A 22,037-nucleotide genomic window follows, 5' to 3' on the forward strand; every position below is an offset into this window, starting at 1 on the left:
GATTTCCGGTTGCATTTTTCAGAGACCTTAAATATATACACTAGGGAAGTGGGTGATGGTGGGGGTTTGTGGTGTTGGGGTTGTAGGGAGTTGCTCGTCCACGAGGCAAGCAGCCCTACGGACTAAAAAAAAAATTGTTTAAGAAAGGGTTAACTTTACCCAGCACCCAGTGCTGTATCTTTATAACTAAGGCTGTATCTCTGAAAACATTTTCTCCTTTGAGTTTTAGAGCTGTAAAGATGACTGTAGGGGAAGGCAGGTAGGCGTTCTCTGCTGCAGTGCTGTTAGCCAATCAGAGGCGATATATTTGCATGTATGAATATTCATGAGCAAGAGCAGATATCCTATTTTTTTCAGTAACCCAATTGTAATCTTTTTATCTTGGTCACCTTATTAGAATTTATTAGAAACACCTACCTAAAACCTTGTGATTCCACTCACTGGCCACTTTATTAGAAACACCTACAGAATCGTGTGATTCCACTCACTGGCCACTTTATTAGAAACACCTACAGAAAAAGCTTGTGCTTGCACTCACTGGCCACTTTATTGGAAACACCTACAGGAGAACTATGTGCTTCCACTTACTCTGGCCACTTTATTGGAAACACCTACATAATCTTGTGCTTCCACTTATTGGCCACTTTATTAGAAACACCTAAAAAACCTTGTGCTACCACTTACTGGCCACATTATTAGAAACATCTACAGAATCTTGTGCTTCCACTCTCTGGTCATTTTTATTAGAAACACTGTGTTAAGTGTGTAATATATTGTGTTAATGTGAGACAGTACTGAGACTCACCTCGAACACCAATGTTTCGTTAGTGGGTCCGGCTGTGTACAGGCTCTCCGGCTGGCTGAATGAACGCTGGTAGTGGAAAGTAGTTCCGGCGAAGTGGAATTTCCCTGGCCAATCCACTGTCCAGTCTCCGGTTAGATAATAGGAGCCACGTTTCGTCCCTCGGACCGCCAGGTAACTGGAGGAGATGTCCACTTCCTGAACACGGATACTGCGGGCACCAGGGGGCACTGTCACCACTGAGTAATACTCTACAGAGAAAAGGAAATTATACAATAATTAGATGCGCAGGTGTCTCAGTACTTTTGTTCATATAGTGTATTTTAAAAAATAATATCAGTTATTAAAAGTGAAACTACCTCCACCATGTAAGAAAGCTGTACTTTATTCTAGCTAGCTCCCATTGTAAGTTGCAATTGAAACTACCTCCACCATGTTTGAAAGCTGTACTTTATCCTAGCAAGCTCTCACTGTAAGTTGTAAATGAAACTACCTCCACCATGTTTGGAAGCTGTATTTAAATCTGGTTTGCTCTCACTGTGAATTGTTGATGAAACTACCACCACCATGCTTGGAAGCTGTACCTTAGCCTAGCTAATTAAACTACCTCCATCATGTTTGAAAGCTGCACCTTAGCTTGGCTAAGTAAACTACCTCCACCATGTTTGGAAGCTGCACTTTGTCCTGGCTTGCTCTCACTTTGAGATGTTGATGAAACTACCACCACCATGTTTGGAAGCTGTATTTAAATCTGGTTTGCTCTCATTGTAAGTAATTGATGAAACTACCTCCACCATGTTTGAAAGCTGTACTTCATAGTGGCTAGCTCTCACTGTGACTTGTTTATAAAACTACCTTCACCATGTTTGAAAGCTGCACTTTGTCCTGGCTAGCTCTCACTGTGAGTTGTTGATGAAACTACCACCACCATGTTTAGAAGCTGTACTTTAAGCTGGTTTGCTCTCGCTGTGACTAGTTTAGGAAACTACCTCCACCATGCTTGGAAGCTGTACCTTAGCCTAGCTAACAAAACTACCTCCACCATGTTTGGATACTGTACCTTAGCCAGGCTAATGCAACTACCTCCACCATGTTTAAAAGCTGTACTTTAGACTGCCTAGCTCTCACTGTAAGTTGTAGATGAAACTACCTCTACCATATTTGGAAGCTGTACCTTAGACAGGCTAATGAAACTACCACCACCATGCTTGGAAGCCGTATTTAAACCTGGCTTGCTCTTACTGTAAGTTATTGATGAAACTACCCCCACCATATTTGGCAGGTGCATAATAGCTGTACAGAACTTTACCGTTGGCTCTGTGCTGTAGGGTGTACTGGCCGCTGTAGAATTTGCAGGTGGAGTTGTCTCCTTTGCAGACCCCACAGGCATCCAGGGCAGCGGTGGACCCCAGCACCTGGTCACAGCCCACCGGCTCCACAAGTGAAGAGGAAACAGAGACGTGAGATTAGAATGACTTTATGAGCTGAAGCAGAAGGATACAGTGCTCAGAATAGATGAAAATGACCGTATATCATGTAAAATTACAATTAAGCAGATAAAATCACCTTAAAACTAGTAAGAAACCAATAAATCAGTAAGTAAGAAACAAGATTAAACCAGATTTGGGTTCCATCTTCTTACCTCACATATCCCATCAATACACACGTCCCGTTTGTGATCAGAGCAGGACGTCCCGTCCTTGACCTTACTGGACATGGCGAAGAAGAAGTCAAAGTCCTCTGCGATGCAGTACAGCTTGCAGATATCTTCATCTGTGTAGAAGGTAAAAAATCATGTGTTATATCATGCATTATTATGAATAAATACAGTCCAAATACACTACATACAAAAATATATTGGGACACTTGCTAATTTCTATTTTACTGATGAAATAAAGGCTTTGTATTACGAAATAAAGGGGTTTATTCTGCTTTAGTTGGACTAACTGTCTCTACTTTCCTACCAGGACAGACTTTTTACCACAGCATTGCTGTGAGAATTTGACTGCATGCAGCAAAAAGAACCAGGATGTTGGATGATCACCTCTTATCCCCCCTCATCCAAACTTTTCAATTCAACCCATCCAAAAGTACCAAATGGAGCACCATCATTTCAGAGAATGTTATCATTAGGTATGGTGCAAACAGGTTCATGTTTATTTATCTGCTCCATAGAGTTCTACAATTTAAAGCACTTATGCTTTAACTTCTTTTTTTGTATAAACAAATATTTACTGAATTACATTTAAAGCAACAGTCCCTAATACGTTTTATTTTAATTTGAATGCAGTAGTATTCTTGAGTTGGCAAAGGACAAAAAAAATAAATTAATGGCATCAGAGTCTTGGCGTGAGCTTTTCTAAAGAATAAAATACAGTATATTAATTCTAAAAAATATATATATATATAATGAGTGGTCTGGTAGGCTGATAGTTGGTTGTATATACTCTCTACATTTTGTTTTTCTAAATTTTATTTCAAAGTTTTACCCCATTTTCTCCCCAATTTACACGGCCAATTACCCAACCCACTCATTAGGACTCCTCCATCACTAGTAATGCCAGAAAACCAGAAAGGTGAAAACTAGCACACGCCTCCTCCGATACATGTGAAGTCATGTGATCATCACCCTTTGGAGTGATGAGGGGAAAGAGCACCATCTACCCACCCAGAGAGATTGAGGCCAATTGTGCTCTCTCGGGGCTCCGGCATCTGATGGCAAGCTGCATGATCGGGATTTGAACCGGCAATTTTTCCCGAACATAGTGGCATAGTGGCAATAAAATGAACAAAACAACAAACTCAAACACTAAATTTCATGTTGCACAAGCTCTGTGCACTTACACATACCTACCAGAGAGGTCTCCAAATCCCCAAATCCTTAAATCCACAAAACTTACAGACTGTATCTTTAATAATAAAAAAAAAAAATCAGTGATATAAAATAGTTTATGAAGCTTCGATTTTACTTTAAGAACCTCACACTGTTCATATGTGTGGTATTTTAGTGAGATGGACAGTGTTTGGTAATACAAAAATAGTAGAATTTGATTGATGACACAGATGTTGATTTAGTTCAGAGTTTATAAAGCAGCTCTCCACTGTTTAACCCACTCAGACTCGGGACTGTGAGTGTATTATCTCTCTCTCAGAGCTAAATGGATCTGTACTCTTGGCTCTGGTCTTGGATCTGGTTCTGTCTGTTTCTCGTTGGTCCATATTTCAGCTTCAGCGGGGGGCTGCACCCCTCACATTCCAGCTTTATGGCTCCATTTGTAACTACATGTCAGGTTGTAGTCTTGTGTGGTGTAGTTTTTACAGTTTGGTGTATTTAGTTGATCTCGCTGTAGAAATCCAACACTTACATCAACACCATAAAAGACTACAGGTGTAGAAAACCCAAGAACTGTTTATTTGACACTCTTGCTCACTTTAACGTAGGCATCCTTACTACTGCCATTTAATGCATGTTATAATATTCCCTGGACAGTTGAGACAGTTACTCCAACCAAAGCAGGAAAAACTCTTTATAATAGTCTTGATTTCTGATTTGGTGATACTTTGGGTACGTTCTCAGGTCCCATTGGCATAACACATGCATACAATGAAGAATTTTTTTCTCTCAGTTCTCTCTGTAAATAGACTCAGTGTGTGTTTTAGAGGTTAAGCTCAGCCCTGAGGCTGATTTACAAATCCAGCTCTGCTCATCTATCACCCACAGCGAGTGAATACATGTCTAAACTCAGGAGCGTTCAGAGGTTCTGCTGCAGATCGGATCGGGGAGATAAGCCAGGTTCTGCACTGAGACACACACTCAACTCCACTGAAACACACAGCATCCGTTACAACCTCGAAATCCACCACGAATTCAGCCACAGGACAAGCACAGACACACCTGACAACTCATACACATACACACACTATCTGGCCACTTTATCAGAAACACAGATTAAAAACCCAATTCTGCTCTACTTAAGGCCAGTGAGCGGAAGCACAAGGTTCTGTTGGTGTTTCCAGTAAAGTGGCCAGTGAGGGTGTTTCTAATAAAGAGGCCAGTGAGTGGAATGCAATGTTGTGTAGGTGTTTCCAATAAAGTGGCCAGTGAGTGGAACCACACGATTCTATACGTGTTCCCAATAAAGTGGCAAGTGAGGGTCTTTCTAATAAAGTGGCCAGTGAGTGGAACCACACGATTCTTTACGTGTTTCCAATAAAGTGGCAAGTGAGGGTGTTTCTAAAATAGTGGCCAGTGAGTGGAAGCACAAGGTTCTGTTGGTGTTTCCAGTAAAGTGGCCAGTGAGGGTGTTTCTAATAAAGAGGCCAGTGAGTGGAACGCAAGGTTCTGTAGGTGTTTCCAGTAAAGTGGCCAGTGAGGGTGTTGCTAGTAAAGCGGTCAGTGAGTGGAACGCAATGTTGTGTAGGCGTTTCCAATAAAGTGGCCAGTGAGGGTGTTTTTAATAAAGAGGCCAGTGAGTGGAACGCAATGTTGTGTAGGCGTTTCCAATAAAGTGGCCTGTGAGGGTGTTTCTAATAAAGAGGCAAGTGAGTGGAACGCAATGTTGTGTAGGCGTTTCCAGTAAAGTGGCCAGTGAGGGTGTTTCTAATAAAGAGGCCAGTGAGTGGAACGCAATGTTGTGTAGGCGTTTCCAATAAAGTGGCCAGTGAGGGTGTTTCTAATAAAGAGGCCAGTAAGTGGAACACAATGTTGTGTAGGCGTTTCCAATAAAGTGGCCAGTGAGGGTGTTGCTAGTAAAGTGGTCAGTGAGTGGAAGCACAAGGTTCTGTAGGTGTTTCCAATAAAGTGGCCAGTAAGGGTGTTTCTAATAAAGTGGTCAGTGAGTGGAACCCCACGATTCTATACGTGTTCCCAATAAAGTGGCAAGTGAGGGTGCTTCTAATAAAGTGGCCAGTGAGTGGAAGCACAAGGTTCTGTTGGTGTTTCCAATAAAGTGGCCAGTGAGGGTGTTTCTAATAAAGTGGCCAGTGAGTGGAAGCACAAGGTTCTGTTGGTGTTTCCAATAAAGTGGCCAGTAAGGGTGTTTCTAATAAAGTGGCCAGTGAGTGGAAGCACAAGGTTATCTAGGTGTTTCCAATAAAGTGGCAAGTGAGGGTGTTTCTAATAAAGTGGCCAGTGAGTGGATGAACAAGATTCTGTTGGTGTTTCCAATAAAGTGGCCAGTGAGTGGAAACACAAGGTTCTGTAGGTGTTTCCAATAAAGTGGCCAGTGAGGGTATTTCTACTAAAGTGGCCATTAAGTGGAAGCACAAGGTTCTGTTGGTGTTTCCAATAAAGTGTCCAATCAGGGTATTTCTAATAAAGTGGCCAGTGAGGGTATTTCTAGTAAAGTGGTCAGTGAGTGGAAGCACAAGGTTATCTAGGTGTTTCCAATGAAGTGGCCAGTGAGGGTGTTTCTAGTAAAGTGGCCAGTGAGTGGAAGCACAAGGTTCTGTTGGTGTTTCCAATAAAGTGTCCAATCAGTGTGTTTCTAATAAAGTGGCCAGTGTGCGGAAGCACAAGGTTCTGTCGGTGTTTCCAATAAAGTGGCCAGTGAGGGTATTTCTAATAAAGTGGCAAGTGAGTGGAAGCACAAGACTCTGCATGTGTTTCCAATAAAGTGGCCAGTAAGGGTGTTTCTACTAAAGTGGCCAGTGAGTGGAAGCACAAGTTTCTACAGGTGTTTCCAAAAAAGTGGCCAGTGATTTAAAGCACATGATTTAATGTGTTATCCAATGATGTGTTTCCAATAAAGTGGACAATTATTGGAATTTCAAGGTTTTAGGTAGGTGTTTCCAATAAAGTGGCCAATCCTTGGAAGCACAAGTTTATGTAGGTGTTTCTAATAAAGTGCCCAGTGAGGGTGTTTCTAATAAAGCGTTTCCAATAAAGTGGCCAGTGAGGTTGTTTCTAATAAAGTGGCCAGTGAGTGTACGCACAAGGTTCTGTAGGTGTTTCTAATAAAGTGGCCGGAGATCATGTTAATACTAATCTGGCTGTACCTTCTACTTTAGTGTAGGGCTTCCACTTGTAGTACCATCCTCTGAAGGGTTTGCTGTTGTACTCGGCGCACTGCTGGGCGCGGAAGTCCGTGGCGCTGGGCTGGCAGGGTGAGGTGTTACACAGCTGGTGAGCGCGGCTCGGACCCTGGCAGAACCTTCCGTTGTGCTGTGGGCTTTTAGAGGGAAAGCGATGGTTAGAACATTAGCAACAATTAGCTAGAAGTGTTACTCTGAAGAATCTAAAATATAAAATAATATCCTGCTTTTGTTTAAAAATGTTAAAACTTATTTTGTTATTATAAATAACTGTGTAGAAATATTGTTTCAGGGATGTTCTGAAAACGTGTGATGTAATCATCAGAGTGTTATTAGAACGTTTCTCACATAAGGAAGTTCACAGCTAGACTAATATTAACATTGTAGAAACATTAAAAGTAACATTCCTAAAACTAAAACTAAAAAACACTGACACAAGTGACATTGTAGTGACAATACTAGAACATTTAAAAGTGTTGTAAGGAGTTTTTTTACTAACCAAAAAATTGTTCACTGTGCCAGCATAAACAAGCATATAACACAGAAAAAACTATCCAAACTATTTATTTATATAAAACTTTTTAAATTATACAGTGTCCAACAGATTTCTTTTGTTTTTGCTTTTTTTGTCATAGTATTGTTTTAATTCAAAAACATTGGAGGGTTTTCAAGCATAAATGTCTTGTTTAAGATCATCCACAGCATCTCAATTGGACTTTGTTTTTTTTTTTGTTTTTTTAAACATTCAGAGCTTCAGACTTGTTTGTGTGCTTTGGGTCATTGTCCTGCTGCAGAACCCAAGTACACCTGAGCTTGCGGTCACGACCAGATGGCCGATCCCTAATTCTCCTTCAGAATTTCTGGTTCCATTTATCACAGCAAGTTGTTCAGGACCTGAAGCAGCCCCATACTATCGCACTACCACCACCATGCTTTGCATTCAGTATGGTCAGTATGATTTTTCTAACAATATGTGTAACAAAACACACAAATTCCAAAAAGTTCCACTTTTGTTATTTTAGTCCAAGGGATTTTGGATTATTTAGGATAAAGTGTAAACAGTGTAAATAAAATCATACAACATGATAAACATTAAAAAATATCAATTATTTAGCAAAAAATCACCAAATCAGCAAAACACGGTACATTATTTTCAATCTGTCTGTATCTGTAGTAACTTTATGTCAGAGGAAGCTACTGATGTATCAGCATAAGCGACTCCACCAGACGTCCCACATGAATTGTCACGTTGGAAAGCGTCCAGAGACTTTGTGGGACACTAAACCATATCCGCAGACTGAAATGCAATCTCAGCAACCCAATTCATCTTCATAGGCTTTTGTCTTCTCTGTGTTTTTGTTTTAAAAAGCAGCTTTTTTATTGCCTCATTGTGGGAGTTTACCTCTAATCTATGATGGAGATTCATCACTGGAGGACTCAGATCTGCAGGATCTGGCACATCGGCCGGACTCAGATATATAAAAATACACCACATGATAAAGCAGCGCAGGATAATAACACTAATGCATGAACCAGGTGTGCTGTAATAAATACAGTGAGGGGTTTATGTACATATATAAACACATGGGCTGTTCTACCAGTAATAACCTTTAATTTTTACTTTTTTTTTTTTGTATTTCAAAGTTAGTTTAGCAGAAAGTGGAAAAAGTTTCTTCTGAATTGAAGACTATTAATATACAGCTCTGGGGAAAAAAAATAGAGACCACTTAAAAATGATGACCTTTTTTTTTTTATTTTACCAAATTGAAAACCTCTGGAATATAATCAAGAGGAAGATGGATGATCTCAAGCCATCAAACCAAACTGAACTGCTTGAACTTTTGCACCAGGAGTAAAGCAGCATAAAGTTATACAAAAGCAGTGTGTAAGACTGGTGGAGGAGAACATGATGACAAGATACATGAAAACTGTGATTAAAAACCAGGGTTATTCCACCAAACTCTTAAAACTTCAAAAAGTTCATGGAACTGACCATGTTTTAATTAAAATTTTGAAATAAAAAAAATATATATTTTTACATTTTTTAATGTACAGACTTTAAATCAATTCACACAAAAGTTGTCTTTTCAGTAACAGTTAGATAAGAATGTATATTAGTTGAAAGTATAAGGAGTTTGATGATTCATTACATGGATTATTACTGTGACAGAATACATGAGCAGCACCAGGGGGATTTATTTTAGATTATTATATTTATTTATTTTTAGATTTATTTTCTTGATATTTCCACCTCTTAGTTCTGTTTGAGGGCTGGTAGTCTCTAAGCTGTTTCTCTGGACAGTACTGGGTTTATTTAAAAGTAATTTGATTTCATTCCTCAAATACATATTTTACAAGCACTAGAAGTAAATATTATTGTCTGAAAAAAGTTTTTTTTTTTTTGTTGCATTATTTATTTATTTATTTATTTATTTATTTTTTGGGAAAAATCAGCGCCAACAATGACGTCATGAGATTTACCACAGATCCCAAAGTGAAAGTAAACATGTGGATTACTGTGTTTTTAGACAATAAATGGTGTTATAATGAAAGAGTATTCATGGTAATATGGACATAAGCTTGTTCTTGAGGTGTATTTCACAATCGATTGTTCAAAAACACTTCAGTTCAGTGCAGGGTTAGTGCTATTTTTAGAAACAACTGCAAGCAGCAATTCATAGTTGTGGTTCTCTGCAGCTCCTCCAGAGTGACCATGGGCCTCTTGTAAAGCGATACCAGACATTCTTACAGTGAAGACTAAATAGAGATACTACAGAAACTGATAGTAGGAGTCCATCAGGATCCTCTCAGTTACAGATCTAGTGTCTCCTGAAGATACTGGACGTTTACAGTACGTTAAGAAACGTCCCAAAACCTCAGCAATACCACAGTGCACCATCAGAACCACCCTCTCTCTGCAGGGGGAGCAGCGCCACGACCACACTGGTACCAGGACATTCAACGCAAAAGGCAGCAGTGTGTGTGTGTATGTGTGTGTGTGTGCAAATAGTCCATCCACAACTCTTCTCTGGTTGTTCACACTTAAAGATCAGAGGGAACAGGTGGGACTTCCACAAGCACTTAAAGATCAGTCATCAGCCTCACCATCAAACACACACACACACACACACACATTCCAGCAGAACACACACCTGACACAGAACCCTCACACACCACCATTACACCCTGATGACCACACACACACACACACACATACACACCTGAACACAATAAAAAGTTCCTCGAGCGAGAAAAAAAAGAGAATAGAAAAGAGAAGAGAGCGAAAGATAGGAGCTAAGAACAGATTAGACAAGACAAGAGAAGTTAAAAAGAGATGAGATGAGACAAGATGAGATACAATGAGTTAAGAAAAAATAAAGATCAAGAGAGAAGAAATTAGACCAGAAAGGAAGAGTCGAGAAAAGAAGAGAGGAGAAAAGATGAATAGAGAGATGAGATGAGATGAGATGAAAGAAAAAAATAATGGAGAGACAAGATAACAGAAGAAGAAATGAGAAGAGAAGAGACAAGATAAGACTAAATGAGATGAGAAGAAAAAAGATTAATTACGGGATGTGCAGAAGAGACAAAATGAGACCAGAAGGGAATAGTGTAAAGAACATGACAGAAGAAAAGATGAATAAACAGAAGAGATAAAATGAGATGAAATAAAAAACAATGTAGAGATGAGACTAGACGAGACAAAAGGAGACCAAAATAGAAGAGTCTAGACAAGATGAGTGGATGAAAGCTAAATAGAAGCATGAAACGAGGCTAGAGGAAAGAACAAAATGAGATGACAGAAGAAATGAGAAGAGATGAAAGTAGATAAAAAGAGATTAATGAAGGGATGAGATGAGATAAGATTAAATGCAAGGAGAAAAGTGGAAAAGAGATTGAGATGGAGAGACAAGACAAGAGACAAGATGATGCAAGACGAGAAAAGATAAAAGAGAGATCAGATGAAACATAAGTGAAAAGGTAAAACTAGAGGAGACAAAACAAGGAAAGAAGAGAGGAGACAAGACAGACAATTTAAGACATGATGAATAAATAAGAAAGAGAAGCGACAAGATACGATGAGACTGAATGAGATGAGACAAGAAAAGGTGAATTGAGGGATGGGATGAGATGGGATGAGATTAAATGGAATTAGAAAAGAGCAAAGAGATGAATGGAGAGACAAAATAAGATGAGAAGAGGGGATATAATATAAAGAGAGACATGAGAGATAAGAATAAGGTAAGTGGAGAGATAAACCGAGATGAGACACTAAGACATGAGACAAGAAAAGCCTAGGAGAAAAGAAAGGTGATTTGAGATGAGATAGGAGAAACAAACGAGTGGAAAGATGAGATGAGATGGGAAGAGACTAGAAGAGATATATTATTATTATATTAGATAATAAGAGGTCAGTCAGACTGATATTACTGTACACTGTACATCTGTTAGTAGAGCAGCAGGAGATGCCATTACTCTAATGAGAATAGCAGAGACACAGCAATAGAGAACATAGTCAGTCAGATTTCCAACCATCTTCTGTCTTTATTTGACCAGAGAACATTTTATAGACTTTAAAACCGATTAGTGGCCATTTAGTGGCCGATTAGTGGAAGAATAGTCAACGATTAGTGGCCGATTAGGGGCCGAATCATGAACGATTAGTGGCAGGTTAGTGACTGTTTAGAGGCAGATTAGTGGTCGAATAGTGGCTGAACAGTGGCCGATTAGTGGACGAAAAGTGGCTGATAAGTGGTCATTTAGTGGCCGAATAGTGGCCAATAAGTGGCCGATTAGTGGCCGATTAGTGGCCGATTAGTGGCTGATTAATGGCTGATTAGTGGCTGAATATTGGCCGATTAGTGGCTGTTTAGTGGCCGAATAGTGGCTGTTTAGTGGCCGAATAGTGGCCGATTAGTGACCGAATATTGGCCTATTAGTGGCCGAGTAGTGTACGATTAGTGGGCAATCATTGGCCGATTAGTTGCTTATTAGTGGCCAATTAGTGGCCAATTAGTGGTCGTTTAGTGGCTTAATAGTGACCGAAAAGTGGCCGATTAGTGGCCGATTAGTTGCTGAATAGTGGACGCTTAGTGGGCGAATAGTGGACGATTAGTGGCCGAATAGTGGCCGATTAGTGGTCGAATAGTGGCCGATTCGTTGCTGAATAGTGGCTGTTTAGTTGCCGATTAATGGCTGATTGGTGGCCGAATAGTGGCCGAATAGTGGCCAATTAGTGGCTGTTTAGTAGCTGAATAGTGGCCGATTAGTGGCCGATTAGTTGCTGAATAGTGGACGCTTAGTGGCCGAATAGTGGCCGATTAGTTGCTGAATAGTGGTCGTTTAGTGGCCGATTAATGGCCGAATAGTGGCCGATTAGTCTCCGAATAGTGGCCGATTAGTCTCCAAATAGTGGCAGATTAGTCTCCAAATAGTGGCCGATTAGTCTCCGAATAGTGGCCGATTAGTCTCCAAATAGTGGCAGATTAGTCTCCAAATAGTGGCCGATTAGTCTCTGAATAGTGGCCGAACAGTGGCCGATTAGTGGCCGATAAGTGGGTTATTAGGGGTTGATTCATCTATAAGTAGCCATAGACTCTAGTATGAATTCATAGCGTGGGTAAGGGTTAACTGAGGCTCATGTATTCCTGAAGGCTGTAGGTTATGCTGTTCGCTATAGGCTGACCCACATGACTCCGCCTGTCTCAGCATGTTTCCTTCTCCTCTCTCTCGGGAAACATTAACATCCTTCAAGAGAAAAGAAGCACACGGCCGCTCAGAGCACACTTACACACACTGTGTGCACTGCAAGATGGTGAGAAATCTACAACACACTGATACAGGTGTGAAAAAGTACAGAAAAAACAACTTAAAGTTGATTTATAGATATTTTTAAAGGGGCACTAACCCCACAGATTTTTTTCAGAAATTGAAAAAAGGCTAAAAAATGTGAGGGGTAGTTTGGAAGGGGCACTGGGTGATGTATGGGTTTAGAGCGATGAGACGCAGATGATTGGAAGACAGCAGGAGAGCTGACTTTATTATTATTTATTATTATTGATTAACTGATCTGCATATTGTGATTATCTGCGTACCAAAGTACACGGAAACATCATCCACGCCTACAGCACATCTGAACCTGAGAGGGCGCTGCAGAGACTCGAAACGTGAAAAATACACGTACTAATTCTCTTAATAAATCATGGGTGTGTTTTGGGCGTTACGTGAAATAAACCAATCAGTGTGCCAGTGCTCATTCCCTTTAAGAACCAGGTGAGCTCTGACTTTGGCGCGTTCGTATCTTAACAGTGCTGCGCTTTTGTGCGTCTCAGCAGAGACAGATACAGAGTTATTTTATTATTTATTCTTTGTATTCACACACACACACACACACACACACATGCATACACACACACACACACACACCATGGTTCTCCTTGCCAGACGTAATCTTCAGCACTCCAGTGTTTTACTGCCAACTAGAGCAGAGGCAGTGGAGGATTCAGGCTTTAATAGAATAGAAACACACACTCTATATTCTCCAGACCAAGGAGTGTGTGTGTGTGTGTGTGTGTGCTGAGGGGATTTCCTCTCCAGTAGAAACAGAGGGATGCCAGTCGGGAGCCGAACACTGATGAGGAAACAATTCATACAATCCATCTAAACACCTGCAGATACAGACCCTCACAGATACCTGCCGACACACGCACACAGGAAGCAGCTGGCCTCACACACACACACACACACACACACACACACACCTGTGCAAATGAATATCCAGGAAACATCCACTTATGTAATGTGTACACAATATACAGTACCAGTCCAAAGTTGGGACACACCTCTTTTACATTGTAAATGTAATATTTTAAAGACTATATTAAAGCCATACAGTAAAACATGCAGAATTATTATTCTGTAAACAAAAAGTCCAAAAGTTCAAAAGTTCAGATCTGCAGACTCTTGGTGAGATTTTAATCTCAGCATCTTCATGAGGGAGAGTCACCTGGAATAGTTTTCTCAGCGTCTTGAAGGAAGGAGTTCCTGGAGGTGCTGCTGAACAATAGTTGCTGCTTTTCCTTCACGCTGTGAAAGAAGCTCCAGCTCATCCCAATTAAATCACCTCAAATCACCTTAATCTCAGTTCATCAGGTTTAGATCAGGGATCAATGTGGAGGACAAAAAACACTTTTTTTTTACTGTTTACTATGTAATTCCATATGTGTCTCTAAATTGTTTTTTTTTTTTTTACACATTTACGACTTTAAGAGGGGGCACACCATTGGACTGAGGAGAGCAGGATGAACTTAAGTGATTCAAGTAATTGCTTGCTACAGTGTGCCACGTCCTGGTCTTGTCTCATGTCTCTGTGTGTTATTCCCACGTGTTTCTCACGTCTTTCGCCCCTTCCCCAGGTGTTTCCAATTCTAGTGTGTTTCCTGTTTCTTTAATAGATCCCCTGTGCAACTTGTCCCTCGTCGATCTTTGCACCAACTCCTGTTGTTTTGTCTTTCTAGTGTTTCTCTGTTTCATAGCCTCTGTTCTTCACGCCTTAGTTTCTGGTTTGTTCTGTTTATTTCGTGTTCTTAGTTATTTGGTTATCTTTTCTAGTTTCTTGTTTTATTTCACGTTCCCTAGCTCCTTGTATATATTCCCCTTTTGTTTATTATTTTCATTATCTCTAGTTTGTTTATGTTCTCTAGTCTCCCTCGTTTATTTTGGTTTATTATCTTTGTTACGTGTTTACTTGTTTCTTTGTCTGTCACGGGATTGACCCAGGCAGGGAGAGGAGGAGACGGACGCAAGTGCAGGTAAGGGCGAAATAAATAATTTATTAAATAAATAACAAAGAAACAAAGAAACAAGTAAACACGTAACAAAGATAATAAACCAAAATAAACGAGGGAGACTAGAGAACATAAACAAACTAGAGATAATGAAAATAATAAACAAACAGGGAATATATACAAGGAGCTAGGGAACATGAAAAATCAAGAAACTAGAAAAGATAACCCAATAACTAAGAACACGAAATAAACAGAACAAACCAGAAACTAAGGCACGAAGAACAGAGGCTATGAAACAGAGAAACGTGAAGAACAGGGGCTTTGAAACAGAGAAACACTAGAAAGACAAAACAACAGGAGTTGGTGCAAAGACCGACGAGGGACAAGTGGCACAGGGGATCTATTAAAGAAACAGGAAACACACTAGAATTGGAAACACCTGGGGCAGGGGCGGAGCTACAAATGAGAAACACGTGGTGGAAAACTACTGAGACAGGAGACACAGAGGAGCACAGGTCACGTGGGAATAACACACAGAGACATGAGACAAGACCAGGACGTGACACAGTGGTATGAAAAAGTTTGAGCACCTCTGATCTTTTTGATGATTTTCCTTTATAAATCATTGGTTGTTCGGATCAGCTAAATTTCAGTTAAATATATATATATATTATATAGCAGGTGAACACAGTAATATTTGAGAAGTGAAATTAAGTTAATAGGATTTACAGAAAGTGCACAATAATTCTTTAAACTAAATTACTAAATATAAAATTGGACACCCTTATCATTCTTTTTTATTTGAATACCTTTAGCACTAATTATTGAAACACAGAATTTGTTTGGTAAGCTCATTGACCGCGTTTAATCCGATTATGAGAAAGGCTTAAGTGGGCCAATTGCAAGATTTTCTCCTCTTTGCATCGTCTCAGGGGGCTATCTAAGGCCCTGCCACTATGATCATGAGATCGCTGGTTCGAATCCTGTTCATATAGCTTGCCATCAGCTGCCAGAGCCCTGAAAGAGCACAATTGGCCCTGCTCTTTCTGTGTGTTTAGATGGCATCTGTGAGCTGATGTATTGGAACTGAGTGGCTGTGCTTTCCTCCAAACGAGCTGCAATGCTACACAATAATGCTAAATCAGCAGCAGTTGGAAAAGAGGCGGAGTCTGTCTTCACATGTTTCGGAGGAGGCATGTGCTAGTAGTCTTTTTGGGCATTATTAAAAACAATGATTTATAAAGGAAAAATAAATCATACCTCTTTATCTAGGCCAAAAAACAAGAAACCGCTGCAAAACGAAACCATATTGTCTTTATCAGCTAATCCACAGTGTCACATGTACACCAGGAACAAATCATAGAAGGATGGATTATTATCACCCACAGTGGACAGTGCAGCAGTCGCACTGTGGTAATGATGGTGCATGCATATCCCACAGCTCTGTACAGTGTCCTTCAGTTTTCATGGGGCGTGGCAAAAGTCATGGGACACGATACTAGTCTCAGACTGCATAATGTGTTTAATCTCAGTGTATAAAGAATGTATTTTGAGGATTTAATAATTACCTGGGGCTGTTGCAGGATCGTTCCCGGTGCATCACCCCTCCCCCGCAGGTTCTGGAACAATCCGACCAATCAGACCAGCCCGACCACTGTCCGTGGACCGCCTTCGGACCGTGATCCCCCAGCTTCACACACTGACCCCTCCGACACCACTGCACTCAGATCAGACAAGAGATGAGACATGGATGGATTAAAAGATACAGCATGGATTATCCATATCATTACTTTCCAATAAAAACCTTGAATATTAAAAATGCCAATTTTACAGCAGATGGAGATTCAACTTTCAATAAAAAAGGATTTGAAGTAATTGAATTAGGCATTTATATTGGTTCATTCATTATGGAATTCTGATACAATGTATAAAACGAGAGCCATATTTGGAAAAAGGACAAAGGCACAAAAAAAAAAAAAACTAGCGGTGTCAATAGATTTAAAAATGTAATCCGATTAATCACAACAATATTCTGTGATAACTGCAATTAATTGCACTTTCCCTTCTTAAGATGCAAGATTTATAAGATTTATAGAGGATATTAAAATGTAAATTAGCCCATGTTTGTCCATGTTTGCTCCAGAGGGTCCTATTCTAGTGGCAGTACTACACTTCAGGGACTAGATAAGTTACGTGTGTGCAGTTGCTCATCTGTGTCAGCAACTGAAGTGCATGTGAGACATAGATACATAGAAGAGGGAGAGAGAAAGAGAGAGAGAGAGAGAGAGAGAGAGAGAGAGAGAGTGTGTGTGTGTGTGTGTGTGTGTGTGTGTTTAGGGGAATGTGAGGTTAAGAGGATGTGTGGATGAATGTTGGAGTGTGCTGGTTTGGAAGAAGCCCAGTAATACACCTGGAGAACAGGGCCGAGCGGAGCCAAGCCTCACACACACACACACACACACACACACACACACACAACCTCTCACACACATCAACACCTCTCCTCCACACTCTCTCTCTCAGCTTACACAGCGGAAAGACGAGGAGAGAACCGAATCCTCACAGAACGTTTAACACACACAACCCAGGAGGCCTGCAGGTGTGTGTGTGTGTGTGTGTGTGAGGATAACGAGAGATAGAAGACTGAAAGACAGAAATAGTCTGAGAGAGAGAGAGAGAGAGAGAGAGAGAGAGAGTGAGGGTCCATTCTATGTGGAGAGAATAGAATAGTTGACTGTTGGAAAGAATGAAGCTCCATATATCCTCATTTTTGACATACTTACATTTAATCAAACAAACTTTAATATCAGACAAATATAACCTTAGTAAACATAAAAAGCACGTTTTAAATGATGATTTAATTTATTAAGGGACAAAAAAATAGGGACTATCCAAACCAATCTAGCCCTTTGGAAAAAAGTGTTTGCCCCCCCATAAATTAACTGAAAACTCTGATAAACTTCTCTTCTCTTCCTAAAGAGGGCCTGATGAGTGCCAGTTCCATCATAATGCTTTTGAAGGTCTTTGCGAATACTTTCAAAGTTCTTGAAATGTTTCTGATTGACTGACCTTCATTTTTGCTTAAAGTATTTAATTCTTTACTTAGTTGAGTAGTTGTTGCTTCTCATAATCTGGATTAGAAAATTACTCAAATATTCACTGTTCACTGTATACCTGTAACTCTACCTCTTCACTACTTTACAATTGATGCTCTCAAACACTTTATTAAGAGACAAGAAATTCAAGTAATTAACTCTTGACGAGTTCAGCAGCACAGCTGTTAACTGAAAGCCTGGATTTCAGGTGACTCTACCTCATAAAACTGACTGAGAAAAAGTTCCAAAATGTGCAAAACTGTCTAATCTAAGCAAGAGTAACACAATATAAATCATATTCTGGTTTGATTAACAGTTTTTTGTTCATCAAATTAATTTAATATGTTTTTTTTTTCTTTATAGTTTGGATGATTTAGTACTGTAAGTGAATTTGTCCCAGGCAAAGTGTCATTGAGTGCATGTTGGATTGTTTATGTGCTTTTATAGAAGATCGCTCACCATGTCCTGCCCACAGATGGTGCCCTCTGCAGCGGGCATGAACTTGGTTTCGCATCGATGCCCTGTCCTGTGGCACCACAATGACTTGCAGATATCCTGCATAGAAAAAAAAAAACACAGACTTTCAGAATTGTCTTTGTTTTATTTTAAGAAACATACTCCCAACTGTCTTCAGGACAGCACTGACTGCACTGTAATTAAAGGTTTTTCTTCCTTAGGCAAGTGCCATATCGTACAGTGCATATATATATATATATATATATATATATATATATATATATATATATATTATAAACATATCATTATTATAAACATATCAGCTTGGTTGTAAGGGTTTCTATGTTTCTATGATCTGGATCAGTTGATGAGTTTATTAGTGTTTATTTGGAGTTTGTTTCTCCCTCTGTTTGGTTTGGTTTCACACAGGCATAAAAACCTAAACGCACCAAAATGCTCACCAATAAACCACGCGAGCACATCATCTCCTCTGATTGGTCAGAGCTGTCTGGTGCAGGAGCAAGAAAGTAAATATAATGAGTAGAGACTGTGTTTAGTGCAGTGCACTAAAAAATTGCTGCTGCACTTTCAACCACAGTGTTTTCAATGGAGCGAGCAGTGAACGCTGCACATACCGTGCTCTTAGTGTGTAAACAGCATGGAGCAGCAGAGACAGTGTTTATTCATAGCAGTATATTATCTGGCTGATAAATCAGATTAAACTGCGCCTTATTAGCAGTTTAGCTCAAATAAAAGAAGTATATTTGATAGCTGCATCAGATCGAGACCAGATCACGTTCTCACCACAAGCAAACTGATCCAGAAAAAAATCGGTGCGTTGGGCGGAGAAGGGGCAGATTACGGTGGAATTTGGAGTCAAACTTGGTGGTGTATTTAATTGCATAAAAAAATTATAACACGTTACTGATTCCAAGTTATTTGTGTGTGTGAATGTTTTCATTTAAAGATAAAATGGCAACATGAAAAAAAAATAATAATAAATAATATATATATATATATATATATATATATATATATATATATATATATATATATATATATATAATTTACGGTTAATGTTTAAGAGTTTTTTTTTATTTAATAATAGTTAAAAACTTTAGTTTCTTGGTCAGATTACTTGATCATTACTTTTTTATATTTCAATATATATATATATATATTTTTTTTTTTTTGTCTCTACTAAATGTTTGAAACTGTTATATTTACATTAAATACATTACACATTTTTTACATTTGTTTTGTTATATATATATATATATATATATATATATATATATATATATATATATATATATATATATAAAAGTTTTTTTTTAATATCGCCAAAGTATTGCAAAATTTCTAATTCCTAAAATGTTATAAAAATGATATAAAATAATATCATTTTAGTACCATACCACCCACCCCTATTTTCCACTGTTTTTTTTTTTTACTTTAGCACATTAGAGACATCAGAGAGGGACAGTAAATGGAATCCCAGTAATTCTAATGAAATTTCCTTAATTTAGTTAATCATTACATAAAAGAAACACAGAATAAAACTACGCATTCAAAAAACGCACTTATTGCGTCACCCAAAAAAATCCTACTATCCTCCTACTATTAAAACAGCCACTCTCTTCCCACAATGTAGGTTTTTGAGAGCCAGCCAATGGCTGGCCGCTGGCCCGATGCATCTGGCAGACTCTGATAGAGGATCCTGCACTAATTTACAGTTGCTACATCAGACCCACCGATAATTACTCCACTAGCAGTACGTGATGAGAACACCGTCAACACCAAACAACCTAAAAGCACCGGATCAGGACATCTGCAGTCCTGCTACACTGATCAAATCATACACACTATATACCCACATGTTTGTGAACAACCCTTTTAATGTTTTGGGCGGGATGAGAAAAAAAAAAAAACAATGAGTATTTTACTTATCATTCCCCTTAAGAGCCAGGTGAGCTCTGACTTTGGCACGTTCGTATCTTAAATACTGATACTGACCTGTGCGTTCACGCTTTAAAGGTGTGCCAGCAGCTTATTTAAGGGAACAGCACTGTTATTTTATTCTTTATTCTGTTCATTATTGAGTTAAAAGCTGCATTTTCATACTGCAGCGCACTGCAGCAACTATTGACTGTTGTCAGGGTTTAAATCATTCAGTGGAGCACCTGTATTGTTCATTGTATTGTGCAAAGATAGAAACACGCCTGATATTTAACTGAACACACCTCTATAATGGGATCTCTAAATGACTAAAAATACATCGATTTTTTTTTTACTCCACTACAGTGTAACATGTCATATTGTACATAATATATTGAAACACAATACTATCAAAATGTAAATATATATATATATATATATATATATATATATATATATATAAATATATATATATATATATATATAATAGCTTATGTTTGCAGTTGATATGCATGTATAAAACATTCTGCACTTCAGATTTTTGGCTACATTTTTATTTTTTATTTTGTTACATTACTGAAGATTTCAGCTAAATGACTGAAACTGTTATATTTACATGAAATACATTACATTCCACTTATTGCTGGCACACTACAGATGTGCAAATGCACAAAAATATAGCGTTTCTAGTCTCTGTACAGAGAGAAGTGTTCCTAATAGACTAGGACTGTCTAATTACAGACAAGCAAATTTGAATCTAAAGAGGTTCTCTGGAATGATGGAGCTCTACCTAGTACTTTTGGATCGGATGAGGTGGGGATGAGTTGGGGATGCATTGGGGATGAGGTGGGGATGCGATGGGGATGAGTTGAGGATGCATTGAGGATGAGGTGGGGATGAGTTGGGCATGCATTGGGGATGAGGAGGGGATGCGATGGGGATGAGTTGGGGATGCATTGGGGATGAGGTGGGGATGCGATGGGGATGAGTTGGGGATGCATTGGAGATGAGGTGGGGATGCGATGGGGATGAGTTGGGGATGCATTGGGAATGTGATGGGGATGAGTTAGGGATGTATTGGGGGTGAGTTAGGCAATAAGGTGGGGATGCGATGGGGAAGAGTTGGGGATGCATTGGGAATGCGATGGGGATGAGTTAGGGATGTATTGGGGTAAGTTGGGCATAAGGTGGGGATGAGGTGGGGATGCGATGGGGATGAGTTGGGGATGCATTGGGAATGCGATGGGGATGAGTTAGGGATGTATTGGGGTAAGTTGGGCATAAGGTGGGGATGAGGTGGGGATGCGATGGGGATGAGTTGGGGATGCATTGGGGATGAGGTGGGGATGCGATGGGGATGAGTTGGGGATGCATTGGGGATGAGGTCGGGATGCGATGGGGATGAGTTGGGGATGAGGTGGGTATGCGATGGGGATGAGTTGTGGATGCATTGGGAATGTGATGGGGATGAGTTAGGGATGTATTGGGGTGAGTTAGGCATAAGGTGGGGATGCGATGGGGATGAGGTGGGGATGCGTTGGGGATGAGTTGGGGATGTATTGGGAATGCGATGGGGATGAGTTAGGGATGTATTGGGGTGAGTTGGGCATAAGGTGGGGATGAGGTGGGGATGCGATGGGGATGAGTTGGGGATGCATTGGGGATGAGGTGGGGATGCGATGGGGATGAGTTTGGGATTCATTGGGGATGAGGTGGGGATGAGTTAGGGATGCATTGGAGATGAGGTGGGGATGCGATGGGGATGAGTTGGGGATGCATTGGGAATGTGATGGGGATGAGTTAGGGATGTATTGGGGGTGAGTTGGGCATAAGGTGGGGATGAGGTGGGGATGAGTTAGGGATGCATTGGGAATGCGATGGGGATGAGTTTGGGATTCATTGGGGATGAGGTGGGGATGAGTTAGG

At 39.8% G+C, this 22,037-nt stretch overlaps 1 protein-coding gene across 1 annotated transcript in view; it reads right to left on the reverse strand.

Annotated features, from left to right (window-relative positions):
• The window catches only part of adamts18 (ADAM metallopeptidase with thrombospondin type 1 motif, 18), a 92,421-nt gene that overhangs the window by 22,602 nt on the left and 47,782 nt on the right, over positions 1-22,037 (reverse strand). Inside the window, exons 11-16 of the mRNA XM_049471147.1 lie at positions 18,177-18,272; positions 16,191-16,339; positions 6,800-6,972; positions 2,445-2,575; positions 2,112-2,235; positions 806-1,053 (exon numbers count right to left, since the gene is read on the reverse strand). Of these exons, the coding sequence (XP_049327104.1) occupies positions 806-1,053; positions 2,112-2,235; positions 2,445-2,575; positions 6,800-6,972; positions 16,191-16,339; positions 18,177-18,272 (921 nt within the window). The remainder of the gene's footprint in view (positions 1-805; positions 1,054-2,111; positions 2,236-2,444; positions 2,576-6,799; positions 6,973-16,190; positions 16,340-18,176; positions 18,273-22,037) is intronic.

Source organism: Astyanax mexicanus, chromosome 23, assembly GCF_023375975.1.
Source record: "Astyanax mexicanus isolate ESR-SI-001 chromosome 23, AstMex3_surface, whole genome shotgun sequence".
Classification (NCBI taxonomy): Eukaryota; Metazoa; Chordata; class Actinopteri; order Characiformes; family Acestrorhamphidae; genus Astyanax; species Astyanax mexicanus.